Source organism: Zootoca vivipara, chromosome 11 (genome assembly GCF_963506605.1).
Source record: "Zootoca vivipara chromosome 11, rZooViv1.1, whole genome shotgun sequence".
NCBI classification, from domain to species: domain Eukaryota; kingdom Metazoa; phylum Chordata; class Lepidosauria; order Squamata; family Lacertidae; genus Zootoca; species Zootoca vivipara.
The window spans coordinates 17,537,130-17,562,375 of record NC_083286.1 but is presented as its reverse complement, the minus strand read 5'-3'; the positions used below and the strand labels follow the sequence as shown (position 1 = coordinate 17,562,375).

The window sequence follows — 25,246 nt, the reverse complement described above, 5'->3', positions numbered from 1 at the left end:
TTCTTACTACTTCAGCTCCATGATAGCCTAGACACACCTTGTGTAAAAAGCATAATGTGCTGCAATGTGACACTTTTCAATGGATGCAAAGAGCTATTGGAAAGAAAACAGGATGGTGGGGGAGACAAAATTAGTGGACTACCAATGCTAAAATTAGAAGCCCCTGTGCCAAGATGGGCAAGCTGGAGTGCTTGGTTGTAAAGGAGAGTTTAGAGATAGTGGACATGGTGGAAACTTGGCAACTGAAGACAAACAGTGGGATATGATTCTCTCTGGATACACACCCCACAGGAAAGGCAGGGAGGGGCTGGAGGTGGTGCCACTCAATATGTCCATAAGGACATACTCCACCAAGGTAGAAATTCACAAAGGGACAGACAAACTCCACAACATCGTGGAGCAACAACACCAGGCCCCAAGTGTAAATTACTAATGGACTTGCACAATTGGTCCCCTGATGTGGGTGGCGCTGTGGTCTAAAACACTGAGCCTCTTGGGCTGCTGATCGGAAGGTGGGCGGTTTGAATCCCCGTGATGAAATGAGCTCCCATTGCTCTGTCCCAGCTCCTGACAACCTAGCAGTTCGAACACACCAGCGCAAGTAGATAAATAGGTACCACTGCAGCGTGAAGGTAAATGCCATGTGCGTGCTCTCTGGCTTCCGTCACAGTGTTCCATTGTGCCAGAAGCGGTTTAGTCATGCTGGCCACATGACCTGGAAAGCTATCTGTGGACAAATGCTGGCTCCCTCTGCCTGAAAAGTGAGATGAGCACTGCAACCCCATAGTCGTCTTTGACTGAACTTAACCGTCCAGGGGTCCTTTACCTTTACCTTCCCCGACCAAAGTGCCCATTGTAATCTCCTTGAAACCAAGGAGGCATCCACAGGAGGATATGTTTGTAGTAATTGGTGATTTCAATTACCCTCACGTAGACTGGCTAAATATGTGTTCCAGGACCAGTCACAAGAAAGAGGCAACATTTCTAGATACCGTAAAAGACTGTGCCCTGAAACGGGGCAGTGGAATTGAGCAGAGGGCAGGTAACACTTGCCTTAAATTGGATTCTTCCAGTCTGTTGCTATTTTGCAGGTGGGATCTCATACTGGCAAATTTAGGTTGCACAATTCAAGTAGAATTGCTGCTTTTGTGCCACAAACAAAAAGAAATCTCGATTCTTTAAAAAAAATGGATTATTTTGCAGTAAGAAAAGTGATGAAATAACATTGCTTTGCACAACGTCATATTACTTCACTGACTTAAGGTAATAGTCTCTTCCACATCTTTTCTTAGTGAATTCTACATGTTAAGTGTGTATTCATAGCAAGCCTGAAGTTCTGCCTGAAGTTTCTTTGCTCCTTCTCTCTGCAGCACAGTCCATTTCAATAATTCTGCAACAGTTGGAGCAGCAGAAATGGAATTTTCATTCAAATCATCACGTTTCCTCATGATGAAGTTTTGGGAAAATTTCTACGTTCACTTCTAGATATTGTTGCCACATAAACCTGTCTCCTACACTTCCCAAACAATGCTGTTGGCCAATCAGCTTCTCAGGAGCACTGTGAATTCACTTTTGTTGATATGTAGCTAGGCAACGGGTCAGTGACAAAAGAGAACTTGCCATTTCTGTAGCAACGCAAGATGCTAACGCACTAATTTCTTAAATAAGAAAGGATATGCTAAGCCTTAACGCTTTGTTTCTGCTTATTCCTCGATGTGCACAAAGGAATCATTATGTGGGAGTTTAAGAGATTTTAAGGTAAGAAGAAGGAACAAAGTGAAGAAATGTAACTGCCAGGAGGTCAGCTCAATAAAAAAAATATCCCTGTTTTGGATGAGGTTGAACTATTGATCCAAGTGAACCTTTTTAAATAGGTATAGCATGTTAATAGCATAGGATTTATTTATTTAACCAAAATATATATCATGCTTGAGATTCCTGGTATTTTAATAGGATCACTGGTATCTATCTCATGAAGTAATATAGGAAAACTATTTGAGGGCTTTCAAAAGGGAATTATTATTATTATTATTATTATTATTATTATTATTCACTTTGCCACGCCAGAGGAAGCAGCACCAGCTCCTAGTAACTTTCAGAGCCAGATGTAACAAATAGAAAAAATTAAGTGTTCTACTAATTATTTTTAAGTGTAATCCTGATCATATTGTTAGTGCAAAATATAGAACTTCATTTTTGACCACTATGTAACTGAATCATACCATTGCCTTTTCAATGGTAGAAAAGTTATAATACAATCACATTCGAATGACATGAAAATATAAGCTGATAAACAAATGTTTCACCATATTCACAGTGTTCATAATCATCAGAATTAGAACTAACAGCTCTTTGAAAGCGAACTCTGACAATTCTGGCCACTGGATGTAACTGTAACAATTTCCAGGGACACATTTTTGCTACAAAAGCCCATTACCATGTATTTGAACGTAATGCTAAGTTTCCCCATTACAGTACTGTATTTGTTTCATTTTATACTGCCATGCATAACATATTCTGAGGTTATTAAGAAGACTAGTTAAATGATTATTTACAGTGTATATATTTGTTTCCTTTTATATTGCTGTGCATATTTGGAAATTATTAGGAGGACTTCTTAAATGGTGATTTACAGTGTACAGAGCGAGCAGATCCAACACACACAAACCATTTCTTCGTTTTTATTTAGCAATTAAGTCTTCGTGTTTTTAGGCTGAAGAAGAACAGTTTGGCTTCTAACCAGATGAAATTGTTTATTTTTGGCAAATACGGATTTTCATTTTATATATCATGCACAATCTTGGTTGCATCTCTTAATGAAAGTCGCAGTGGATGGAGCGATGATATACTTCTCTCGAAAACCTCAGGTTTTAATGAGGTGCTGCTATCTGAGGAGCTGCAAGACAGGAAACAAGGGCAAGGGAATAAACAAAAAAGCCTAGCCCTTTTACAGTGATGAAAATTAGGAGCAAAGTAGAAGTTGCCTGCAGTGAAACTCTGTCAAGGCTTAGTGGGGATGGCTGAAGATATCTCTGCGTCACACGTGATCAAATTCAGAAACCCCATAAAAACAAGAAACATTCTAGGAAACTCGATCAGTGACCTCCATGACACAAGAGTCATGTAACATGGATGGTTAGACTAGATGTTATCACAAAGGTTGTTGTTGTTGTTGTTGTTGTTTGTTATATTTGTGCCCTGCCCATCTGATTCGGTTGCCCCAGCCACTCTGGGTGGCTTCCAAGAAATACAAAAGCATGATGATAAAATAATAATAATAATAATAATAATAATAATAATAATAATAATAATAATAATAATACAGTGGTACCTCGGTTTAAATCATGGGACCCAGGTGGCGCTGTGGGTTAATCCACTGAGCCTAGGGCTTGCTGATCAGAAGGTCGGCGGTTCAAATCCATGCAACGGGGTGAGCTCCCGTTGCTCGGTCCCAGCTCCTGCCAACCTAGCAGTTCGAAAGCACATCAAAATGCAAGTAGATAAATAGGAACCGCTACAGCGGGAACTTAAACGGCGTTTCCGTGTGCTGCTCTGGTTCGCCAGAAGCAGCTTTGTCATGCTGGCCACATGACCCGGAAGCTGTCTGCGGACAAACGCCGGCTCCCTCGGCCTATAGAGCGAGATGAGCGCCGCAACCCCAGAGTCAGACACAACTGGACCTGATGGTCAGGGGCCCCTTTACCTTTACCTCGGTTTAAGTACACAATTGGTTCCGGAAGTCTGTATTTAACCTGAAGCATATTTAACCTGAAGCAAACTTTCCCATTGAAAGTAATGGAAAGTGGATTAATCCATTCCAGATGGGTCCGCGGAGTACTTAAACTGAAAGTACTCAAACCAAAGCGTACTTAAACTGAGGTATGACTGTAATAATAATAATAATAATAATAATAATAATAATAATAATAATAATATATTTATACCCCACCCATCTGGCTGGGTTTCCCCAGCCACTCTGGGCAGCTCCCAACTGAATATTAAAAACACAATACAGCATCAAACCTTAAAAACCTCCCTAAACAAGGCTGCCTTCAGATGTCCTCTAAAAGTCAGGTGTTTATTTCCTTGACATATGATGGGAGGGCGTTCCACAGGGCAGGCGCCACTATAGAGAAGGCCCTCTGCCTGGTTCCCTGGTTCCCAGTGAGAGAACCGCCAGAAGGCATCAAACAATAAAAATTCCAAAATGGAGAAAACAAATGCCATTCATGTGATCCACAGATCCCTTCTCTTCCGTAGAAGAAACACAATATCACTTTGTGTCATCCCATCACCCTAGCAAAACTGCATTCCTTCCTTTATGGAACTTCCAAGTCAATTCTGACAATGGCCAATAGTGTTACACTTGTCCTTTTTTTTGTCTAAACACTGCTTAAAAATAAATTTTAACAGCATGTATAAAAGAGCAATATACAGCCATACCTTGAAAGTCGAACGGAATCCGTTCCGGAAGTCCGTTCTACTTCCAAAACGTTTGAAAACAAAAGCGTGGCTTCTGATTGTCTGCAGGAAGCTCCTGAAGAAAATCCGAAGCTGCAGAAGCCCTGCCAGATGTTCAGCTTCCAAAAGAATGTTAAAAAACCAGAACACTCACTTCTGGGTTTGCGGTGTTCAGGACCCAAAACATTCGAGAACTAAGCTGTTTGAAAACCAAGGTACGACTGTAATTTTTTTGGATGGGTCTTAATAGAGATTTCAGTCTTCCTCAGCAACCCGCAGGAAATGATTAAAATAACCACAGGCCTTTCAGCAAGGCCTTTTTGTATCTTTAGCTACATCTCTTGAAAAATCAAAAGCAGCAAAAATGAAGTTATACTGGGCTGGGCTAAATATATTTTTCCAGAGAGGAGAGGTATTGGCCAATGTTTGTTTGATTGTTTGCCAGTGTGGAAAATCTGGACCTCTGAAGCTTGTGAAGTCATGTTGATTTTTCTGCCGATAGGCAGCAAGAAATAAATAAATTTCCAAAAATAAAAGGAAGGAATCTGAAGGCAGCAATACTGAAGGGTTTGTTTGTTTGTTTGTTTGTTTGTTTGTTTGAAGGTGCTTCTGTGCAGTGATATATCATGATACTCCTAAAACACTTTAATAACTTGGTTGTGTTCTTCCATTCTTTAGTCTGAAGGCAGATAAGGTGAATCCTCACTTAGTCAGGGGTTACATTCGGGTGCCACACACACATAAGTGAAATTTGCAAAAGTAGGGAGCCTACTTAAAGGGAGCCTTTAAATGATCTCTCTGCTCCTTTCTCTCCACTCCGGATAAAAAAAAATACTGCAACTAAAATATCCACAACTGGAATTGAAGCTCTGGGGCTGGCAGGAGGCTGGAGGAAGTGTGGGAAAGCTGTTGCTGCTGCACTACAATGGTGCTGTGGTCTAAACCAGTGTTTCTCAACCAGTGTGCCTCCAAATGTTTTGGGACTACAACTCCCATCATTCCTGACCACTGATCTTGCTAGCTAGGGATGATGGGAGTTGTAGTCCCAAAACATCTGGAGGCACACTGGTTGAGAAACACTGGTCTAAACCACTGAGCCTCTTGGGCTTGCTGATTGGAAGGTTGGCGGTTTGAATCCCCAACCTTCCAACTGGCAGTTCAAAAGCATGCCAGTGCAGGTAGATAAACAGGAACCACTGCGGCGGGAAGGTAAACATTGTTTCCATGCGCTCTGGTTTCCGTCACGTTGTTTCATTGCGCCAGAAGCAGTTTAGTCATGCTGGCCACATGACTCAGAAAGCTGTCTGTGGACAAACGCCGGCTCCCTCGGCCTGAAAGCGATAGGAGAGTCGCAACCCCATAGTCACCTTTGACTGGACTTAACCATCCAGGGGTCCTTGACCTTTTTACTTTTACAATGTGGTTAGGCAGGGAGGCTGAGCAGCCCAAAGAAAGCCCCACGGCACTCCCAGTCTGCCCTCTGCCCTCATTGAAGCCCTCTTTCGGCTCTGGGGAGGGTCTCGTCACAAGCCTTGAGGACCCTCCAGCTCTCTCCCCCACCATTTCCTGATATGAATGTAATTATTTCCCAACGCCATGCGTTTACACAGTCGCCCACAAGTAGGGGGGGGGTGCCTGTATTCTTTTCAAGGGGCTGTTCCCTGACAAAATTCCTATTGAATAGGAATCAAAATGGATAGCAACACTGTGGCTTATCTAATTACCTAGCAGGCACGACGGCGTTTCTTTCAACCCAAATCTGTGTTAAAAGGACGCAGGACTGACAGATGGATTTCTGTGAAGCATTTATACCTGGTGGGATCCCGAGAGATGGGGGAAGAGAGAACCTCCGCTCATGAAAAGGGTTTTACAGATCGATGGAGGAAAAAACTAAAGAGCCCTCATGTGTATGTGCACGAGTTTTATTTCCAAAGACATCCACGAAGCAAACAAAAGAATCCTTTTCCTGTGGAGTTTCCCCTCACATCAAATCTATACATTTTAGCCGACTGTCATATTTCCTCTCGCCCCTAAGCACTTGAGCAAACCATTAGGATTACTGCTTAGAGAAAAGGCTACTCTTGGAGATTAGTGAGAACCATATTGTGAGAGACTTTGAAAAGATTAATGGAAATTTAAACCACAGGAGAGCTCTTCCTCATATAATTTTTTTTAATAAAAAATGTAGATGAACTAAATTTGGATTAGTTGCTCTTCGGTTGTGAGATATTACCTATGAAGTAGCGCCTTCTGGCAGCATCTAGATGAGCTTCTGTATTTCTATCCATTGTCTTATTTGGATCCAGATAGTCCATTACATTTAATTTTATTTTCATTAAAAGCACATGGTTTATGAATTTAGGCCATTGCGGAGGACCGCCGATGGCTCAAGCATTGTCCAAAATAAGAATGATGACCCATATTTGGCTACCGCTCACTTTTGTCTTAGCGTTCAGAAAGAAAGCTACACTTTGTCATGTCTTTTATAGAGAAAAGTTAATTTACTTTTAAAAACCTTATACGCTTTCTAGTTGACGGGGAAACATGATGGAGGGTTTCAGATTTACGGATGTGAACTTACAGGACATTTCCAACTTGGCAGAAAGGAAAAGAGACCAAATGGTGTAATCCCCAAAATAAAGCATAAATCTATTATGAAACGTATCCAGCAGAGATCTTGGAAGTCCAACAAGAGGCTATATTGTTAACAGGTTGTTTATGGTTTCTCTTCTTGACTGATTCATAGCTTGACTCATTCAACATTCTTTACCCCAGAGCCTGCATTACTGCTTGAAATTATTGTAAAGGGGAACAGCTTGATCATCCATGATACACATCTATCCATGGAAAATGGACTGGTGGATAAAGCCTTAGCTGGGTGAAACACAGGTAATGTTCCGAGATACTCCTTTCCCATGACCCTATAGCAAGCTTTGCGTTTTCTTTCTCTGTGACTTGAAAAAGCTTTCACTTGCTCACAATTATCTGGGTCCTCCTAAACATAGCTGCCAAGTCTCCCGTATTCCCCGGGAACCCCGTTTTTCCAGCTGTTCCCAGCCGGAAAAACGGTTTTTTTTGTTTTTCCCCAGATTATTCTGGCGCGGCGGTCATTTTGGAACTGGGCAGAGCATGCTCAGAAGCGACTTTTGATGCTGCTGTGCCCAGTTCCAAAATGGCTGCAGCACGACTTCTGGTGCGACGGCCATTTTAGAACAGGGCAGAGCAGCATCAAAAGTAGCTTCTGAGCATGCTCCGCCCAGTTCCAAAATGGCGGCAGTGCTACTTCCGGTCTGCTACTTCCGGTCCAGTCCCTTATTTCTCAGGCCGGAACTTGGCAGCTATGTGTGTGAGTGTGAGTGTGAGTGTGAGTGTGAGTGTGTGTATAATGTTACTGTGGAACTTTTTGACTGTTAGTTGAAACAACTTCATGGTTATATGGTTTATGTATCCTCCAACATCCTCCAATGAGAATAGGGATGTCCCGTCCCATAACAATAATAATTATAATATTTTTCATTTATTTATACCCCACCCATCTGACTGGGTTGCCCCAGCCACTCTGGGTGGCTTCAAACATATATACATACATAATAAAACATTAAACATTTTTAAAAAAAACTTCGCTGTACAGGGCGGCCTTCAGATGTCTTCTAAAAGTTGTATAGTTACTTATCTCCTTGGCTAGGGGGGTCGCATAACTCCATAGCCTCCAACATTTCTCCAATGAAAACAGAGACACCCAGGGCTTTTTTTGCAGCTGGAACTCACTGGAACTCAGTTCCGGCACCTCTCAGGTGGGTGCCATTGCTATTATAAGATGACAAGGGAAGGAGGACTTTCCAAGATCAAATAAGAAACCAGGACAGATTCAGTAAATCCAGGACTGTCCCTGGAAAATAGGGACACTTGGAGGGTCTGACTTATAAATTCAGGCAAATGCAACAGACAAATGTTTTAGTAGCTACTGTGCCTTCTCAGTGTTAAGGACAGAAATTACTTTGTCTTATTATCACAGGTGTTTTATTTCTTTTGTCTTGTACAGAATCAACTTAATGTAATACATGTGGCTGTACAATGTGGCAACGCCAATAGTTATTGCTATGAATGCTGAATCAAAAAAAATGTTTGGAAGAATGACAGTGAGGTGACCGACAAAAACCACGCAAAAGCACAATCCTATACATGCTTACTCAGAAGTAAGCCCCACAGTGGTGAGTGGGGCTTACTCCCAGGTAAGTGTGTACAGATTGCAGCTGAAATGTTATATATGAAGAAATGCTCAACATAAAAATATTGCATTTGGCTACACTAGTTGTTTTACTCTCTCTTTTAAAAAAAGTTTTAAAACAATTAAACATCTGCCTACAACTTACCATGTTTTAACATACATATTTCTCTTATTTTCCCCCAGGATTTAAAAAAAGACACTAAAAAAAATTAGTAAAATAGAAAAAAACACCACAAAAAAGGCAACATTGCTGGGACCTCAGTGTTAGAACATTGCAAATGTGCTCAGATCTGTCACAGCTGCCCTCTGTTTTAGGATCTCGTACCTCTTTATCCCAGAGAGCTTCATTGTTTTTAAAGGAACAACAGGTCAACCGAAAGACAACCACAAAGTCCAAACAAAAAACCAGTACATAAATCAAGATATCCTGTTAATGGAACCTTGTTGACTTCATGGAAACAGCTTTAATGAAAAAGACTCTGAGCAAACACAATAAAACGCTGCCCAATGCTGGAAAAGCCCTTGCTAATATCTCCACCGGCTCGTCTTTAAGGCAGGCTTCAAAATCCACTGTTTCAGATCCTTCCATGCTTTTGTCAGGAGTGGGCTTGAATTCTACCCTTAAAACAAGCGCTGGAAAGAAGAGGCCAGGGACTGTGGTGCTATCAAAACGACCAAGTGCTGGGGGCGTGTCTCAGGATCAGGGGGACCGGCCCGTCATTCGCCCGAGAAGACCTGGCTTCAGGATCTGCCATATCTGTGGCAGAGAGTTTGGGTCACAATCTCTTCCTATCCATGAGCCAAAATGCCTGGAGAAGTGGCAGATAGAAAACGATAAGTTGCCCAAACATCTCAGAAGACCACCACCCATTAAACCTCAGGCCCTTCCTGGAGGATCTCTCGGTACGATGGCTGAAAACGCAGCAGCAGCTGCTCAAAGTTACAAGCTCCTACCCTGTGAATACTGTGGCCGTACTTTTCTTCCAGATCGTCTTGCTGTACACCAAAGGAGTTGTAAACCGAAACCCAGTGGAGGTCCTTCGAGCTACAGCTCCCCTAAATCACATACCGGTAGATCCACTGGGCCTGCATCTTCCACCTCAGACAAGGTAAATTAGAAGGCATCACACCTAAGAAAAAAGCAAAATGGTTTACTGTGCAAATTCTACCTTGACATTCCAGCGCCATTGAAGTTAATGGTAAAACCTTCACTATTGACTTCAATCAAGCTAGGAGATCATTTCAGAGACTATAAATGAGTGAGTAGCTTTAAACAAGCCTAAGGTGATACCCGGGTCACGTTCCATGTTCTGAATAAGTTATCAGCAGAAATGCAGACTTCATAGTAAGCACATTGTATAAGAAAAACATCACAACCGTGGTTTTTGTAGTGGTGGTAGCAGTGATTTAATTAACACGAAGTTCAGTGTTTATATAAACCATATTAGACATTTTGGATTTCTAAAATGCTATAGATAACGACGGAAAGATGCTCACGTTGAAGGTTGGTGACGTACTGGTAACTCAAGTTTGTGACACAGCACAAATATAGGCAAGCAAATATAGATGGCACAGATTTTCCACTGAAACTCATGTAGAAACCATAATTAAAACAAAAAAGCACTTAGAGCCATACCAACATATAATTCTGCTTGTGAAAGGACCCATGAAATCCTTTTCATATATTCTGAATTTTGGTTTAATGGATGTGGACAGATGCTTGCAGTTCTCGTCCTACGGAGTTTGCAAGGAATCCCTCACCTCAGCTTGCCCTCTAATTGTGATTTATTTATGGGAATTCGGGGGATAAAATATATTTGTCAAGCAGCCGATATGAATAAAAAGGCTGCGAGCATCTGCTAAGTGCTATAAATTCAAAGAATCCATCCCCTTGGAGTGCAGGTTTTTACTTAGGCAACTCTCTTAGGTTGAATTAACACGTGCAAAGTCAAACAGCATTAGATACTTTTGCGGGAGTTACTCATTTGTACACAAATAGTGTACAAATGGACATTGCATGAAGGACACTGCTGAGTGAATTCAAGAAGGTATCTCAACATTGTTTGTTGCTTGGCTTTCTAGTCAGAAAGAAGCAGTAATTCTTCTTGTCGTGAGCCAAGGCAGAGAGGACTAAACTCTGGCCGTGTTCTCCGTAGCAACAATTCATGATGTATTGTTATGTTTCATATATTCCCCTGGTCTTCTCTTTGTGTTTATTAGCCACTGTTATAACAAAAAAGGTCGGTTCTATGTGAAAGGAGAAATGGGAGGGAATATGGAAGACGAAGAAAAAGCAAAAAAAAATATCTGAGTAATACGATATCCTGTAATTTTAAATCTGAAAGTGACAAAGAAGAAAACTGGACTCAGATATTAACCAACTCGCCCATTTTTAATTGCTGTAACCTTCCCCAAATTTTGCCCCAAGAATCTACAGAGGACAGAATCTACAGAGGACAGCTATCTATTAATTACTGGCAATTCTGTAATTAGGGGGCAATCGTCAACCAGATGAGGGCATAGAACTACATTCAGAGTGCATTTCTTCCACCCACCCACCCATCTTGGTGCATGTGTTCATACAAAGTTCATGTAGTAGCAACATCCTAGGATAAATTTGCTTATAATAACTATTTTTTTTAATGTAAGCTTTTTAAAGTATGGCAGGTTTAAAAAGGAGTTTGAGGGTTTTCAGGGGGGCAGAGGCTCTTGAACAAAAGACTTACTGAAGTATTTCACTGTAGGCATACTATTGAATTATGGCATAGGACAATAAGAATTTGTCTACCTTGGCATTTTCTTGTAATACTTGCATTTCCTTTGTTTCTTTTCTCTGAACCTTCTCATGGGATTAGCATCTTCATTGAAGTCAGCCAGACAAAATATTTGGGAAGGTGACATAGCTGTCTTATAAATCTGAACCAACTTCAAACCAGTTTAAATGTCACAGCTTCCCATTAGAGGATTCAGGGAATTGTAGCGCTGCGAAGGAACCTGGTATGCCCTCAAAACCCGATAGTTTCCTTTGGAAGAAACTATTACCACTAAATGTGTGTCCAATCAAGTTTGCATTTGTAGTATAGAATGCTGGAGAAAGGGAAAGACCCTTACAACCAAACTCTCTTGAGCCATACTTACCCAAGTTGTTGAAGAACATGCTCTGTTCATCTCTGGAGGTATAAGATTGATAGGCATGGAAACAGGTCAGTGGAAACTGCCATTGGCCTTCCTCTACAAATTTGGACGGAAGGGGACAAAAAATTAGAAAGGAAAGATAGTGATAGCATAAAGATGGAAAGGAATTGGGGCTAGTGAAGATCCTGCTTTGAGTTGAACATAAAACATTGGGTATGTGTTTGCACATACATTTTCATCCTGTAATAAGCAGGACTGAAGAGATGGCAGACCAGAACTTCCACAATGTATTTGGAACGCCTGTTCCGAAAGACTCTCTAAAAGGGTACCTCTGTAAAGAGAGTTGACGAGGTCTGTTCATAATCATTGCTGTTCCCCTCAATTAAACGGGCACAGTGCCCATAGCAGGACAATAAATTTGTCCCATTGTATTGTTATGCTAGACCTCATTTTCTTCTGATTCCCTCACCAAGTGTTTCCTGAATTGTAGAGTCAAGCCAGTTTGCCTGTAATGGGTTTGTTAGGCCAAAGTTGTTATTTTGTAATCCAAATGGTAATGGAATGTACGGGCTCATTTGGATCAACTAAGCCTGATTATATCTTCAGTAAACAGCCTAAGCCTCATAGGCTTTGTTTTTTTTTTTTAAATATTTTTATTAATTTTCCAATTAAAACCAATTATATCACATTCAATATTTCAAATTATACACATATATATATCAATCAGACCGAATGTTATGCCAAATCATCTAAAGAATTTTTTATTTGGGTTCCCATGCTTCAAGAAATTGGGAATTCCTCGCAACTGTCCACTGCCGTCTTTTTTCTAAAGTTCAAATCGTCCTTCAAGTTCATAATAATCCAGATCTTCCCCTTACAGTCACATAGATGTTTTCCACTTTCACGATTGTTTCCCAGCTGCTGATATAAATATCAAACAAAGTCTCACAGATGTTCTTTCTCCTGTGTGAGTTAATCAGTCCAGCCTCCCCATAAATCTTCTTAATGGAGCTCCTGTTGCGTTGAAGCAATTCGAAGTAGCGCCATCTTAAAAAGCTCAAATCACTTTCGCTTTTCTCTCATAGCCATGAAGATTTACGATCATTATAGAATTTACAGCTTTTCCAGGCAGGAGACCCAAACATCAAACCATAGACTCTTGGTAAATTAATGGATCTCCTTGCCCTATAGCTGAACTTAGCTTCAGGTCGCTGCTCCAATTTAAAGTGCGTCACAGCTCATAAATCCTCCGAACGCATTCAGAACTCCTTCCGTCCGACTAGGGGGGGGCTTTTCTCATCGGCAACTCCACATCTTTAAAAAAATATGCTCAGTAACAACAGTTATAAGGTTCAACTCACACAGTCTTTTGCTTCTCTTTCACTCCAAACAAGCCAGGACATCGCGTCCGGGAAGGTACGAGGCAACAATATGAAGAAAAAAAATAAAATAAAAACTCACTCCCCTTATCGCTCCGTCCCCATCAATCCTTCTTCCAGATGCAGTACAATCTTTGACTCCTCTCACTCGGCAGCATAAATTTCTCAGCAGTAAACAGCGCTTCTTTCCCTCCTTCTGAAGTATGTCCATAGATTTAAGCCTAATTATCTTCTTTAACCATGGAAATCCCCGCCATGCAGATTAGCGTCCGGGAGTCCTGGCCCTTGTAAGTGCTCAGCCCAAGCTCCCCCCACTCCAAAAACAGTCGGAGTGGGTCTGGGGGCATCGCGGGCCAGCGGCCCCTCTCCGTAACCCCCGGAGAGGGTAGGGGGTTGCTAAGCCTCATAGGCTTTGGCTGTGCAAGTCAGTTTTGATAGCCCTCTTCTCAAATCCAGTTTAGGACCGTATTGCTGCAAGGGAAATGTAAACAAACAACCCTTAGACAGATAGTCTCAAAATTCAGTTCCATATTCAGTAGGGCATATTTCTCCATTTCCTGCGTAAATCACAATTGCATGCTTTTGATGTATTTTTCATTGCTCTCTTTGTCAATATATGGTAAAAATTTCATTCTGAAATTTCATTGGTTGTATCCTGAGTATCTGGTACTGCCATCTGCTGTCTTTTCTCTGTTCTATGTCTGTTTCCAGAATAAAAGCATATTTTGGCCTGCTGTCTTTTCTCTGTCACTGCACAGAACCAAAGTTCCAGATCTTTTTCTACTTCAATCTTTGCCAACCTGGTGCCTTCCAGATGTTTTGGACTACAACTCCCAATGGCCATTTGATGGCCAAAACATCTGGAGGGCAAAGGTTGACAAAGTCTGTTCTATGCTGTCATTAGAAGCTGAGCCACTGGATCCACGTTTTCCCGAAATGTGGGGAGTGGTGGTGGTGGGGCAGACTTTTGAACCCTCTGTGCTTCCTATCCTGATCTCTGCACTTAATTTCCAGCATTATTTCATTGTAAAAAACCTTTCATCGGGAGAAAAAATAGCATTGCACACCACTCCAGTCTCTGAGCGATACAACATTCCAGGGATTCCAGGCGCTTACCTAGGGTTTGTGGGGGTTTTTTTGGAATGTGGTACAGTGGAGACTGTGGTGTCTATGGTTTATTTACTCATATATACAACCTGAGCCTACGATGGAGCATTAACACACCAAGAGGGCCTTGGGTTCCAACAGAAATCAGGCATGGCTCTCTCTCCTTGGCTTTGCAGCCTGCTCCTTCCTTCCAGCTTCTAGCTCACATCACTCAGCTCCCAACTCTTTGTCTTTCCAACGAACAGACAGTTGAGGGAGGGGGGCATACCCATGTGTACTCTGGCACAGAGCCACTTTCTTTGTTACCTCAACAACCCATACTCATGCCAATAGTCCAGCTATTCCAGGAACTGAATTCATGCTGGATGCAGGAATTGGAAGGGGCCCTGGCATACAGCCTTCCAACCCCCCCCCCCCAAAACCCTCAAAACAATAGCTTTTGCCGTCATTCCATCCAATATGTCCAAAAGAAGAAAACAATTTTAAGGGCATGCTTGGCCTGGTTACAGTGGGAGGCAAGTTGAATTATGTTTGCTTCTGTGTGTCAAAGAAAGGCGAGGAAATTGTGGTATAACATGCAAATCCAGAGGAAAAAAAGATTCAGCAGCCAACAGAAAATCTTCTTTTCAGGTCATGTGTACTGTATTGTTCCATCTCTTTCCTCTTTGTCTCTGCCGGAAGTGACAGGAATCACTGTTGGGGGGCAGCAACAGCAAAAGGAAGACTGGGGCCTGTAAGCTCTGGGGCATGACAGTGGGGCACCTTGGAGGATGCCAATGCACGACAGCAATGCCAACTCCAGGTGCTGCCAATGGTTTAAACCGTGCCTTATTGGGGTAGTAAAGGTAAAGGGACCACTGTCCATTAGGTCCAGTCATGGACGACTCTGGGGTTGTGGCGCTCATCTCGCTTTACTGGCCAAGGGAGCCAGCGTACAGCTTCCAGGTCATGTGGCCAGCATGACTAAGCCGCTTCTGGCGAACCAGAGCAAACGCACGTAAATGCCGTTTATCTTCCTGCCGGAGCGGTACCTATTTATCTACTTGCACTTTGATGTGCTTTCGAACTGCTAGGTGGGCAGGAGCCAGTACCAAGCAATGGGAGCTCACCCCGTCACAGGGATTCAAACTGCCAACCTTCTGATTGGCAAACCCTAGGCTCTGTGGTTTAACCCACAGCGCCACCCGCGTCCCTATTATTGGGGTAGTAGCATGTGCCAATTATCAGTACAGAGACTGAGAAACGAATAAACTCCCCCATTCTCCTTCTACTGAAAGGGAAACTTCCAGCCCATCACATTTTCTTCAGTTTTCTCCAGTTTTCCCATTCTGCCCTGGCCCCTAAAGGTTGGGGATTCCTGCAGAAAAAGAACTCGTGCCTTGCATTTATAAGATTCCAAATTGGCTCTCGAAATCTCAGCTAAAGACTCTTTCGTACTTACACTAGGAAAGGTCACATATGTAAGCCCCTCAAGAATTGTTTCCAATCACAGTTGTGGGTACTTGTCTAGGTAGACCATGGTCCAGCTTGGTAGAAGTCATTCATCATACCCACCAAGTGCCCTGGGAAAAATGGTTTTCCCCATTTTTTCACGTGAGATCATGGCAGCCATTTTGGGTGCCACGCTTTTGCACCACGGTCTCTCACCACAAAAAGTACTTTTTTCTGGGGCGAGATCACAGCACAGGTCACATGACTCTCCTGGAAGACACGCATCCTTGGTTTTTTATTTGAAAAAGTTGGACGGTATGTCACTTATCATACTGTTTAAACAAGCACCCTCTGCAAACCATTATCCAGAAACAAGCTACACCTTTCTGTTTGTTTGTTTATTTGCAATGATCTTAAGTCCCTTTCTTACCAACATTATCTTGAAATTTGCCTGCCACGTCCATAGTAAATTTCAAAGGACTATTTGTTCTTAAAGAGCCCATTTGGAAGCTCTTAATATTAACCAATTCAAAACTAAATATAGTAGCAGGTGTGAATTTTCTGCCAGGAATTTGCAACTGAATCCATCTTTTGCAGGCACATTGTTAAAATGTGTTATAAAGCATAAACACCCTGCATCTCCATCCTCCACTTTGTCAGTGGAATTCTTTCCAACAACACAGACCGCTTGGGTTTTAAATGATTTTCTAAAATCAAATTGCCTTTCTTTTAACTGAGCTTGTTGTCCACAGCCTGCATTTGTACGGCGACCCCCAACCGTTATTTGCTACATTTGCGGCCGAGAGTATGGAACTCAATCCATAAGCATCCATGAACCACAATGTCTGAAAAAATGGCACCTGGAGAATGATCAGCTGCCAAAACACTTAAGACGACCCGAACCCAAAAAGCCAGAGGTCGTATCCATAGGAGGTAAGTTACCATCTCAAAAGATAAACACAGAGACGGCAGGAGAAGGGGCAGTATAAACATCCGTGGAAACCTTGCACGTTAATTTTTACTTTAACCAATCAAAGCTATGCCATTTACCTGGTTTCAAGTATTCTCTCATCTGACAAAATCAATGAGATTTATCGTGTGGAATTCAGCATCTCGCTGTTACAAGGTTCTGTCTGCGTATGCATATCAGCTTGCCAGCCAGAACCAGGGGTACCAATATTTTTTGGGGTGCACAGCATTTGAACAGCAATGTCCATCAACCTTGGGGAGTCCCAGCCCCCCCCCAAATATTTTATTGAGGGGGGCCGAAGGGACCTTGGCCCCTTGGAGATGGCTCCTATGGCTGGAACAATTCCCCTCCCGCTGCATGCTGTTCTGGGGGTGCTCCCCCAAAACACCGCCCGCAGCCAATTTGGGGGGATGAGTGGGGAAGCCCCATGATGCAACTGGAAGCCCTTGCGCAGTGCTTCTTCTGACAGGGGTTCTGAGGTGGATCCCAGCCTCCATTGCCGAAGGCCTATTGGCTATACTCGTTCACATGTTAGCATAACGCTTGGAGCCACTAAATTCTGTGGCACGTGGTCTTTCATCAATAGAGGTGTCAGCAGGAAGCACTTGAGAGCAGAAGTTTGGGATCTGTTCAGAAGGGGCCCCAAACGCAACAGGACTGGACTGGCTAAGCCAAAGTATTGAAGGGAGCTTAACCACATCGCCATTGAAAGAGCCCGTACCCCCTGCCACCAGACAGTTATGTCTAGAGACGTAAAAATACCCAAATGCACCTCTGCCAAGCACAGACTTTGAAAAGGTAGCTGATAACATCACCTCTGGAGAGGGTTTACATTGAATTGGTATAAGCTTAAAAAACCTGGCAGTGTGCTGTAGGAATTGCTCCTTCTGGTAATAATGACTTTCCAGAGGCTTAGAAGCAGTGCTTTTTTCTAGAGGGGGGGGAAGGTGCTGGTACTCACCAGCAAGGAGGGATACGGGCCAGAAAATGGGGAGGGACATGGCCTGACACTAAGGCTGGGCAGTGAGGACAGGTTAGCTGCTTGATGTTCCCTCACCCACCCATGTCTAATAATTATAATAATAATTTATTATTTATACCCCACCCATCTGGTTGGGTTTCCCCAGCCACTCTGGGCGGCTCCCAACAGAATATTTTAAAAGTAATAAAATATCAAACATTAAAAACTTCCCTAAACAGGGCTGCCTTCAGATGTCTTCTAAAAGTCAGATATAGTGGACGCTCGGGTCGCGAACGTGATCTGTGCGGGAGGCACGTTCGCAACCCGCAGCGTTCGCAACCCGCGTCTGCGCACATGCGGGTCGCAATTCGGCGCTTCTGCGCATGCGCAAAGCACAAGTTAGCGCTTCTGCGCATGCACGCATGCCAAAAACCCGGAAGTAACCTGTTCCAGTACTTCTGGGTTCAGTGCGGAGCACAACCCGAAAAAACACAACCTGAAGTGGCTGTAACCCGAGGTATGACTGTAGTTGTTTATTTCCTTGTCGTCTGATGGGAGGGCATTCCACAGGGCCACTACCGAGAAGGCCCTCTGCCTGGTTCCCAGTAGCTTCACTTCTCACAGTTAGGGAACTGCCAGAAGGTCTTTGGAGTTGGACCTCAGTGTCTGGATTGAACAATGGGGGTGGAGACGCTCCCAGTGAAGAGGCCTCTGCTGCCTGGGTTGGGAAGGAGGTGGCAGGGCTCCAGGACACTGTCAGAGCATCATGCCTCCTTCACTGAGCTGGGCAAATGTTTCACGGGCTTGGGGAATGAGATGTGATGCTCTAATGGGGTCGGAGAGCCCTCCTGCTTCCTTCCCAAAGCCTGCCCAGCTTTGGGAGGAAGGCAGCAGGGCTCCGGGACCCTGTCAGAGCATCGTGCCTCCTTCCCCAAGCCCAGGAAGTATTTGGCCAGCTTAGGGAAGCAGGTGTGATGCTCTGAAAGGGTCCCTCCCATCTCCTTCCTCCCACCTCAAATGGTGGCAGTGCTGCGTACCATTGTGTACCCTTCAGAAAAACAGCACTGCTTAGAATTGGATGGTTTTCAACTTTCCACATTCTAGCATTTGGAAGAGGAACACCTAGAATATAAATTCAACAGAGTATATAATTATTGATGGATGTAATAGTGGATAGTTGATTTTAATGGTTATAGTAAAATATGCAGGGATGTAAGATATGTAAAATGAACCACGGAAAGAGAAGAAGGGAAGTCATTGGATTTTTTAAAGTTAGTAAAATATTTATTTGACATTGTAAAGCAGAAAAGTTAATAAAAGTTATTATTAACAAAAATGAAAGAGGAATATCTAGATAACTAGATGTTGGACTCAGCTACATTAGCAAAGAGAAATCGCTTTATACACATTCTTTATGCATTCTAACTCTGTGACACCAGAGGGCGCTGTGGAGTTCCATTTTTTGCCAACCCAATTTCTCATACAAAGTTTGCAACACGTTTAACTGAAACGCTTCTTTGATGTGTATCTCGATCCAGCCTTTCAGGCCTTTGTATAGATCAGGGACGCCAGAACAACGTTGCCAAACTACAAGCTGTTTTTTGTAATATTTGTGTTGCCCCACACTGTTCGAAAGCCACTCCATCAATCATCTGGCTGCACATTTGCATAGCTGCCAAGTCTCCCATATTCCCCAGGAAACCCCCGTTTTTCTAGCTGTTCCTAGCTGAAAAAAATGGATTTTTTTGTTTTTTCGCGGTTTATTCTGGCGCGGTGGCCATTTTGGAACTGTGCGGAGCATGCTCAGAAGCGACTTTTGATGCTGCAGTGCGACTTCTGGCGTGGCGACCATTTTGGAACTGGGCAAAGCAGCATCAAAAGTCGCTTCTGAGCATGCTCCGCCCAGTTCCAAAATGGTGGCAGCGCTACTTCTGGCCTGCTACTTCCGGTCCGGTCCCTTATTTCTCCCACGGGAACTTGGCAGGTATGCATTTGTAACATCCTTCGCTACCAATGCATTCAGTGGGTGCTTCTCCCACAGCAGGAATACCTTTTTAAATGAAAAGCAGAGCAAACCAAAATGATACTTAAAAATGTAAGTCGGTTTTCCATGATTACGATGATTAACACCAAAACAATGAAAACCGCAGAGGTATCTGAAACTTTGGAGAACTAAGTACTGTAACAAAATCTCAGACAAATTTTACAACTGCATCATCCACCCAGTCCCGCAAGGCCTCTGAATACTAGTGAAAATCTGTGGCAGAATCCACTCTTACATATGAAAAGCCAACAACTATCGGTTTCTCCTGATCACCCTGAAACTCTATGAACTGCCTTTTATAAACTGGTTGCTATTTTAAAATGCTTTGCAACGATCACAGGGAGCCCATTCTCTATATCAGCTACAACTATCATCAACCCCAGTCAGCGGAGAGAGTTTTTAAAGTGGAGGAAAGTGACTAGCAAAGAAAGGGTTAAGCCTCCCCGTCTCCATCATAAAGCACTTTCTCCCAAAAGTGTGTGTGTGTGTGTGTGTATATATATATATATATATATATATATATATATATATATATATATACATACATACATATACATATACATATATATTGCAATGGAGAAGTAGCCGTCAGGCTAATGTGGCTGCAATGTAATGTGCAGTTTGGCCCTGAATGTTCCAAAGTACAGTATATAGAGAACACATTCATTTCCTTCAAATGAGAAGAATACTTGCTTCAGCCAAAAAAGGAACACCAGTTGGTGAAAAGGAATATTAGGAACAGACGCATTAAGAGATCTAAGGCTTACTCTCATATGAAGCACTGAATGTGAAATCACATTACAGCTCTCTGGGTTCTTATGGAAAAATCTGTATTTTTACTTGTCATATAAACAATGGAGTCATGGTGTGTGTGTGTGTGTGTGTGTGTGTGTGTGTGTGTGTGTGTGTGTGTTAAAAGTACTAGTTATAAGCAGATTTGAGCTCAGTCACTTGCATGCAAAATATAGATAAAGCTTTCCAGGGCATTCCCCCCCCCCCCCGCCGCCAGAGCTCAGTTCCAGGACCTCTTAGGTGGGCGCTGTTGCCGTTATAATAAAACAAGGGAGGCGTTCCTAGTGAGTTCTGGCACCTCCTTTTCTAGAAAAAAAGCACTGGTTGCTCCCTAAAGTACCATAACTTTTGGCAAAGGAAAACTATTCGCTGTTTCAAATAAAGCTCTATAATTTTTTCACTATGCACTGCCAAGGAGGATTATAAGGTGTGGATGCTGTTGGTGTGAACTTATACAGTTGCTGTACAACTTTAGCCCGAGGTAGCTTGGTGAAAAGGAAAGGGACTTGAAACCCCCCAAAAAGAGAAAGCAGGGGTTTGGATGCAAATTAGCCCATTTGAAATGCCCCAAATCTCTTGCCTTAATTTGCAAATACTTCTCCAGCTGCAATAGTTGGTTGGCAGGGGTTTGGGGTGAAAATGGACTCAAATTGAGATCTTTGCCTGTCTGGGTCTAGGTGTGAGCTCCCCTCGAAGTTGCGATGAAAGCAGTTTTGAAAAATTAAACAAAACTGGATCCCTGACCCTAAGAACAACCCTGGGAGGGCATAATGAAGTATATAGAACACTCTGTGCTTTTCTCTTCCATCTCTTTGGTCAGTTCCCATTGGCTCATTAGCATTTGTAAGAAGGCCAAGTGGTGAAACTCACTGATATTTCAGTGTAGGGAAATGTGTTAATAATTAGCTAAGAATGTGTAACACAGCACATGCTGAAATGCTTTCTCCGTACATGCAAGATGATTCAGTTTGTAGTTAACTTTATTTGACCCCTGAGACAATAAGCAGAGTTTTGGTGGGTTTTCGCTCTCATAAGGACTGTGATTTAGTTAAAACTGAAAGGCTCAGTCAACAGGTATTTCCTGAAAATATTTTCCATGCAAGTGGAGGACGGCTCTCCAGAATGAAAACTGATATTTTTCTCTTCTTAATTTTCCAGCCAAAGGTTACTATGATCTGGATGCTTTAAACGAGTCTGCCTGGCAAAGTGCCCAGGCCCAGTTAGTTCCATGCAATATTTGCGGTCGTACCTTCCTGCCAGACAGGCTGATCGTCCACCAGCGCTCATGTAAGCCGAAGACACCAAAATAAAACGTTCCTCCTTTCAAGCCAAAGTTTTTAAAGAACAAGACTCTTCTCTGACCTATAGGTCAGTGGTCTCAGCAATGGAGAATCATAGCACTATGTAGAATCAAGTTCCAAAAATGACCTGTGTACAATTAACTGAATATTGATTATGTAGGTGAAAAATGGACATGCCACTTCTAACAGTGTTTTGCAGCAGTGGTATTGACCACGCGGTCCACATGGATGATGGGAGTTCAACTTCTCCGGCATTCTTCAGAGCAGACCGTGGCCTTAAGACTTCAGAATGAATACCATTGTTTCTCGGACACATACTGTTATGAAGTGCTTATGCCTTTTCAGACCCAAGGGTTAGTAAATCATGTTTAAGCATACTTCTTTTTATTGAGGGTGTTTCCGTTAAATAGTCCTATCTGCAGCAAAATGAGGACAATAAAAGCTTTGGTAGGCTTCTTCAAAAGTGGGCATTCCATGTGTTTTGAAGACTAAATCTCCAATCTTGTTTCTCAGGTATTGACTCTGTAATGTTAGAGTTTACAGGCATCCATCCAGTCTGTCTCCGTAATAGGAAGGAGCTTGGGTAATGGTCACATTTTCCTCCAATCCCTGTGGCAAGATTTGAATGTCAGCTACGAGGCTCTAGTACTCAAGTTCAGTCCTGGCACCCATCTCATTTGCAGGATATGGAGAACCTCGGAAGTGTGTTCCCTTCCCCCAGAGAACTGCAGGCAGGGCTGGCCCAACCATGAGGCAAGGTGAGGTGACTGCCTTGGGCGGCAGGTTCCACAGGGGCAGGACATGTGGCCTCCAAGGAATGCATTGCTTACGATTGTGGTGACAGCAACAGCTGCATCGTGTTGGAGGCCAGATCTGCCTCCTCCTCAGTAGCCCCTGCTGTGCCTTCTCTACAATGGCCTCTCAGCATATAGGAGGCACTGCTGGTCTCTTCCCACACCTAGAGAGGAAAGAGAGAGGGGCTGCCCTCTGGGGGCTGCACCCACCACACATGATTCAGAGCAACCCCCCCCCTCACAGCAGCCTTTGATTCCCACTTCAACTACCTGGTAAGGTTGATTTGAATCCCTGCCTCCATTCTCCATCTTTATTCTCCAGTTGTTCCCAATGTAGAGCTCCTCTCCTTCTTCCCGAGCGGGCGGGTTTGCGTGCAATGTTGTGGCTCATTTCAGGAGCCAGAATGTCTTGGGCCAGCCCTGGCTGCAGGTCCTACCCATTTCTCTACTTCCCAGATTGTTCACAACTCACTTTACAATTTGCTCCATCTCTCTTCAACATCTCAATGTGCATTCCGTCACTGTCTCCCACAATCCATGGGAGTAGGGATGGAGGACCTTACCCCAGATGTCAAATAAGACTCTCTGTCTGGTCCTCAAAACTCTCCCCAGAACTCCCTGCCCGTCCTTTGTACCCCAGGAGTTTCTGCCTGGCTGGAATGTGTCTTTGAGCTCTGTTCATGGCTCTTGCTTGTCTGAATGGAAGCTAGAGAGAGTGTGAGCAGAAACTAACCTGTTGCACAGACGTTGAAATCATTAACCATTCATGACCTCTTTCCTTTTCCAGCTTCCTACAATCCAAAATGTTTCCCTATGTCCTTAAAATCTCGATAACATATTCTGTCTTGGAGCCCAACAAATACTACTGATCAGGCCGGGCTCTAGGGGTAGGCTGGGTGGCGCGGGGAACCAGGGCGCCGGGCCGGCAGGGGGGTGCAGCGTGGTGGAGCCGCGCGGAAGACGTGCTGCACACTGCGCCCGCCATAGCTGCCAAGTCTCCCGTTTTCCCTGGGAAATCCCTGTTTTTCCAGCTGTTCCTAGCTGAAAAAACGGATTTTTTTTGTTTCCCCCCAGTTTATTCTGGTGCGGCGGCCATTTTGGAACTGGGCAGAGCATGCTCAGAAGTGACTTTTATAAAATGGACCACCCTTGATTGCCCACTCTTCAGGGGATTCTCTTGTGGGAGGAGGGGGCTCTTGGAGGGGGGTGGGAGAGGGTGGAATATATGCTTTGTAAGTTTATGCTCTTTGTTTGTTTTATTATTATGCAAAACCAATAAAAATTTATTTTTTTTAAAAAAAGACAGTGTACAGGGGGAGGAGTGGGATAATTCCATTTGGCAAGCCAAAATGCTTACTCTGATGGATAGAATTCAGAACAGGCATATTTGGATTCTGAGGACCACTACATTTTGCTGCCTGAGGCAAAGGACAAGATGGCACCTCCCTACGCCACCAACACCCCCCCCCAATTCAAAGTATAGTGGTACAGTTGTGCACGGGATCCATTCTGGAGTTCCGGTCGGATCCCAAAGAATTTGCAGCTGGAGGTGCCTGTTCTGTGCATGTGTGCGTAGAGTGCTTCTGCACGTGTGCAGATCGTAGAGTGCTTCTGCGCATGCGCATGCGGCGAAACCCGGGAAAATACTTCTGGGTTTGCCGCATGCATAACCCGAAGGATACGCAACCAGAGGTGTGCGTATCCAGAGGTACCACTGTACAGTACAAAAGCTGACTGGACAAGGAGCTGAATCTTATGTCAACGTTGGCAATAAGTCAACATCCTTCAGATCACCTGTGTCACACATCACCCTGATCTTCAGCAAAGGGCAAGGGCTAGGAAGCTCAGAAATAAAAGCTGGAGGGGCCATTGTCCTCCCCCCAGCATCTGCCACCTGAGGCAATTGCCTCACCCTATCTAATGGTAGGGCAAACCCTGCTGAGGACACGCAGCCTTGGCAACATGAGTGTCAAGGAAGCCCTGGACAGCTGTTTATATTTAGCATTATAATGGCTGTTACTGTATTTGGAACAGCCCTTCTCCAGTGAATGTTGATGTGAGAGGGTTGAAAGTATGAAGGAGCCAAATATGGTTTAACAGACTGGCAAAAAGCAGGAATATATACTTTTTTTCTGCTTAAAGAAAGTGTTTTATTAAGTGGCCAGTGAAGTTATTCGGAAATATGGGGCGAAATCTAACCTACACTGTTAAACAATACCATGAACCACTTGAACTGCAGGAAAGAACTGAATCATGTCTGAGTTTTCACCTAAGGTCACAAAGCTGGTTGTGGGTATTTTATGACAAATTTGACTATTCCAAGAGAATTGTCACCAGCATCTGTGCCTCCAGATGAAGTGTGCTGGAGGTCCCTGTACAATTTAAAATTAAATGAGATTCAATTGCTTCTCGCTGCCAAGCTATCATGTTCCACAATTTACTTTGTAATGAAAACAAGAAATAGTATCACAGGTTATTAAGTGGGGGAAAAACCTCTTTCGAAATCCCTAAGTTTATTCAAATAGTGTTTGAAATCCGTATCCTTTGAGGGAAAAGATTTTCAGATCAATCAATGGCACCTTAAATTCACAGAAGAGGAAACATGTTCAATTTATTAAATCAAAAGGTCAGTTCCTGTACTGA

The 25,246-nt window shown here is 43.3% G+C and overlaps 1 protein-coding gene across 3 annotated transcripts; it reads left to right on the top strand.

Annotated features, from left to right (window-relative positions):
- The first annotated feature begins 1,587 nt into the window (after positions 1-1,587).
- On the top strand, positions 1,588-23,781 carry ZNF475 (zinc finger protein 475). 3 transcript variants are annotated; one of them, XM_060280141.1, is made up of 6 exons: positions 1,588-1,758; positions 7,237-7,350; positions 8,504-8,693; positions 8,873-9,798; positions 16,494-16,674; positions 21,667-23,781. In XM_060280141.1, exons 4-6 carry the CDS (start codon positions 9,142-9,144, stop codon positions 21,816-21,818), a joined length of 990 nt encoding a protein of 329 aa, XP_060136124.1. In that variant the 5' UTR covers positions 1,588-1,758; positions 7,237-7,350; positions 8,504-8,693; positions 8,873-9,141; the 3' UTR covers positions 21,819-23,781. The 3 variants fall into 3 exon arrangements, with proteins under 3 accessions (XP_060136124.1, XP_060136125.1, XP_034956229.1); XM_060280142.1 differs by having other exon boundaries at positions 1,588-1,800; XM_035100338.2 differs by lacking the exon at positions 8,504-8,693.
- The last annotated feature ends 1,465 nt before the right edge of the window (positions 23,782-25,246 follow it).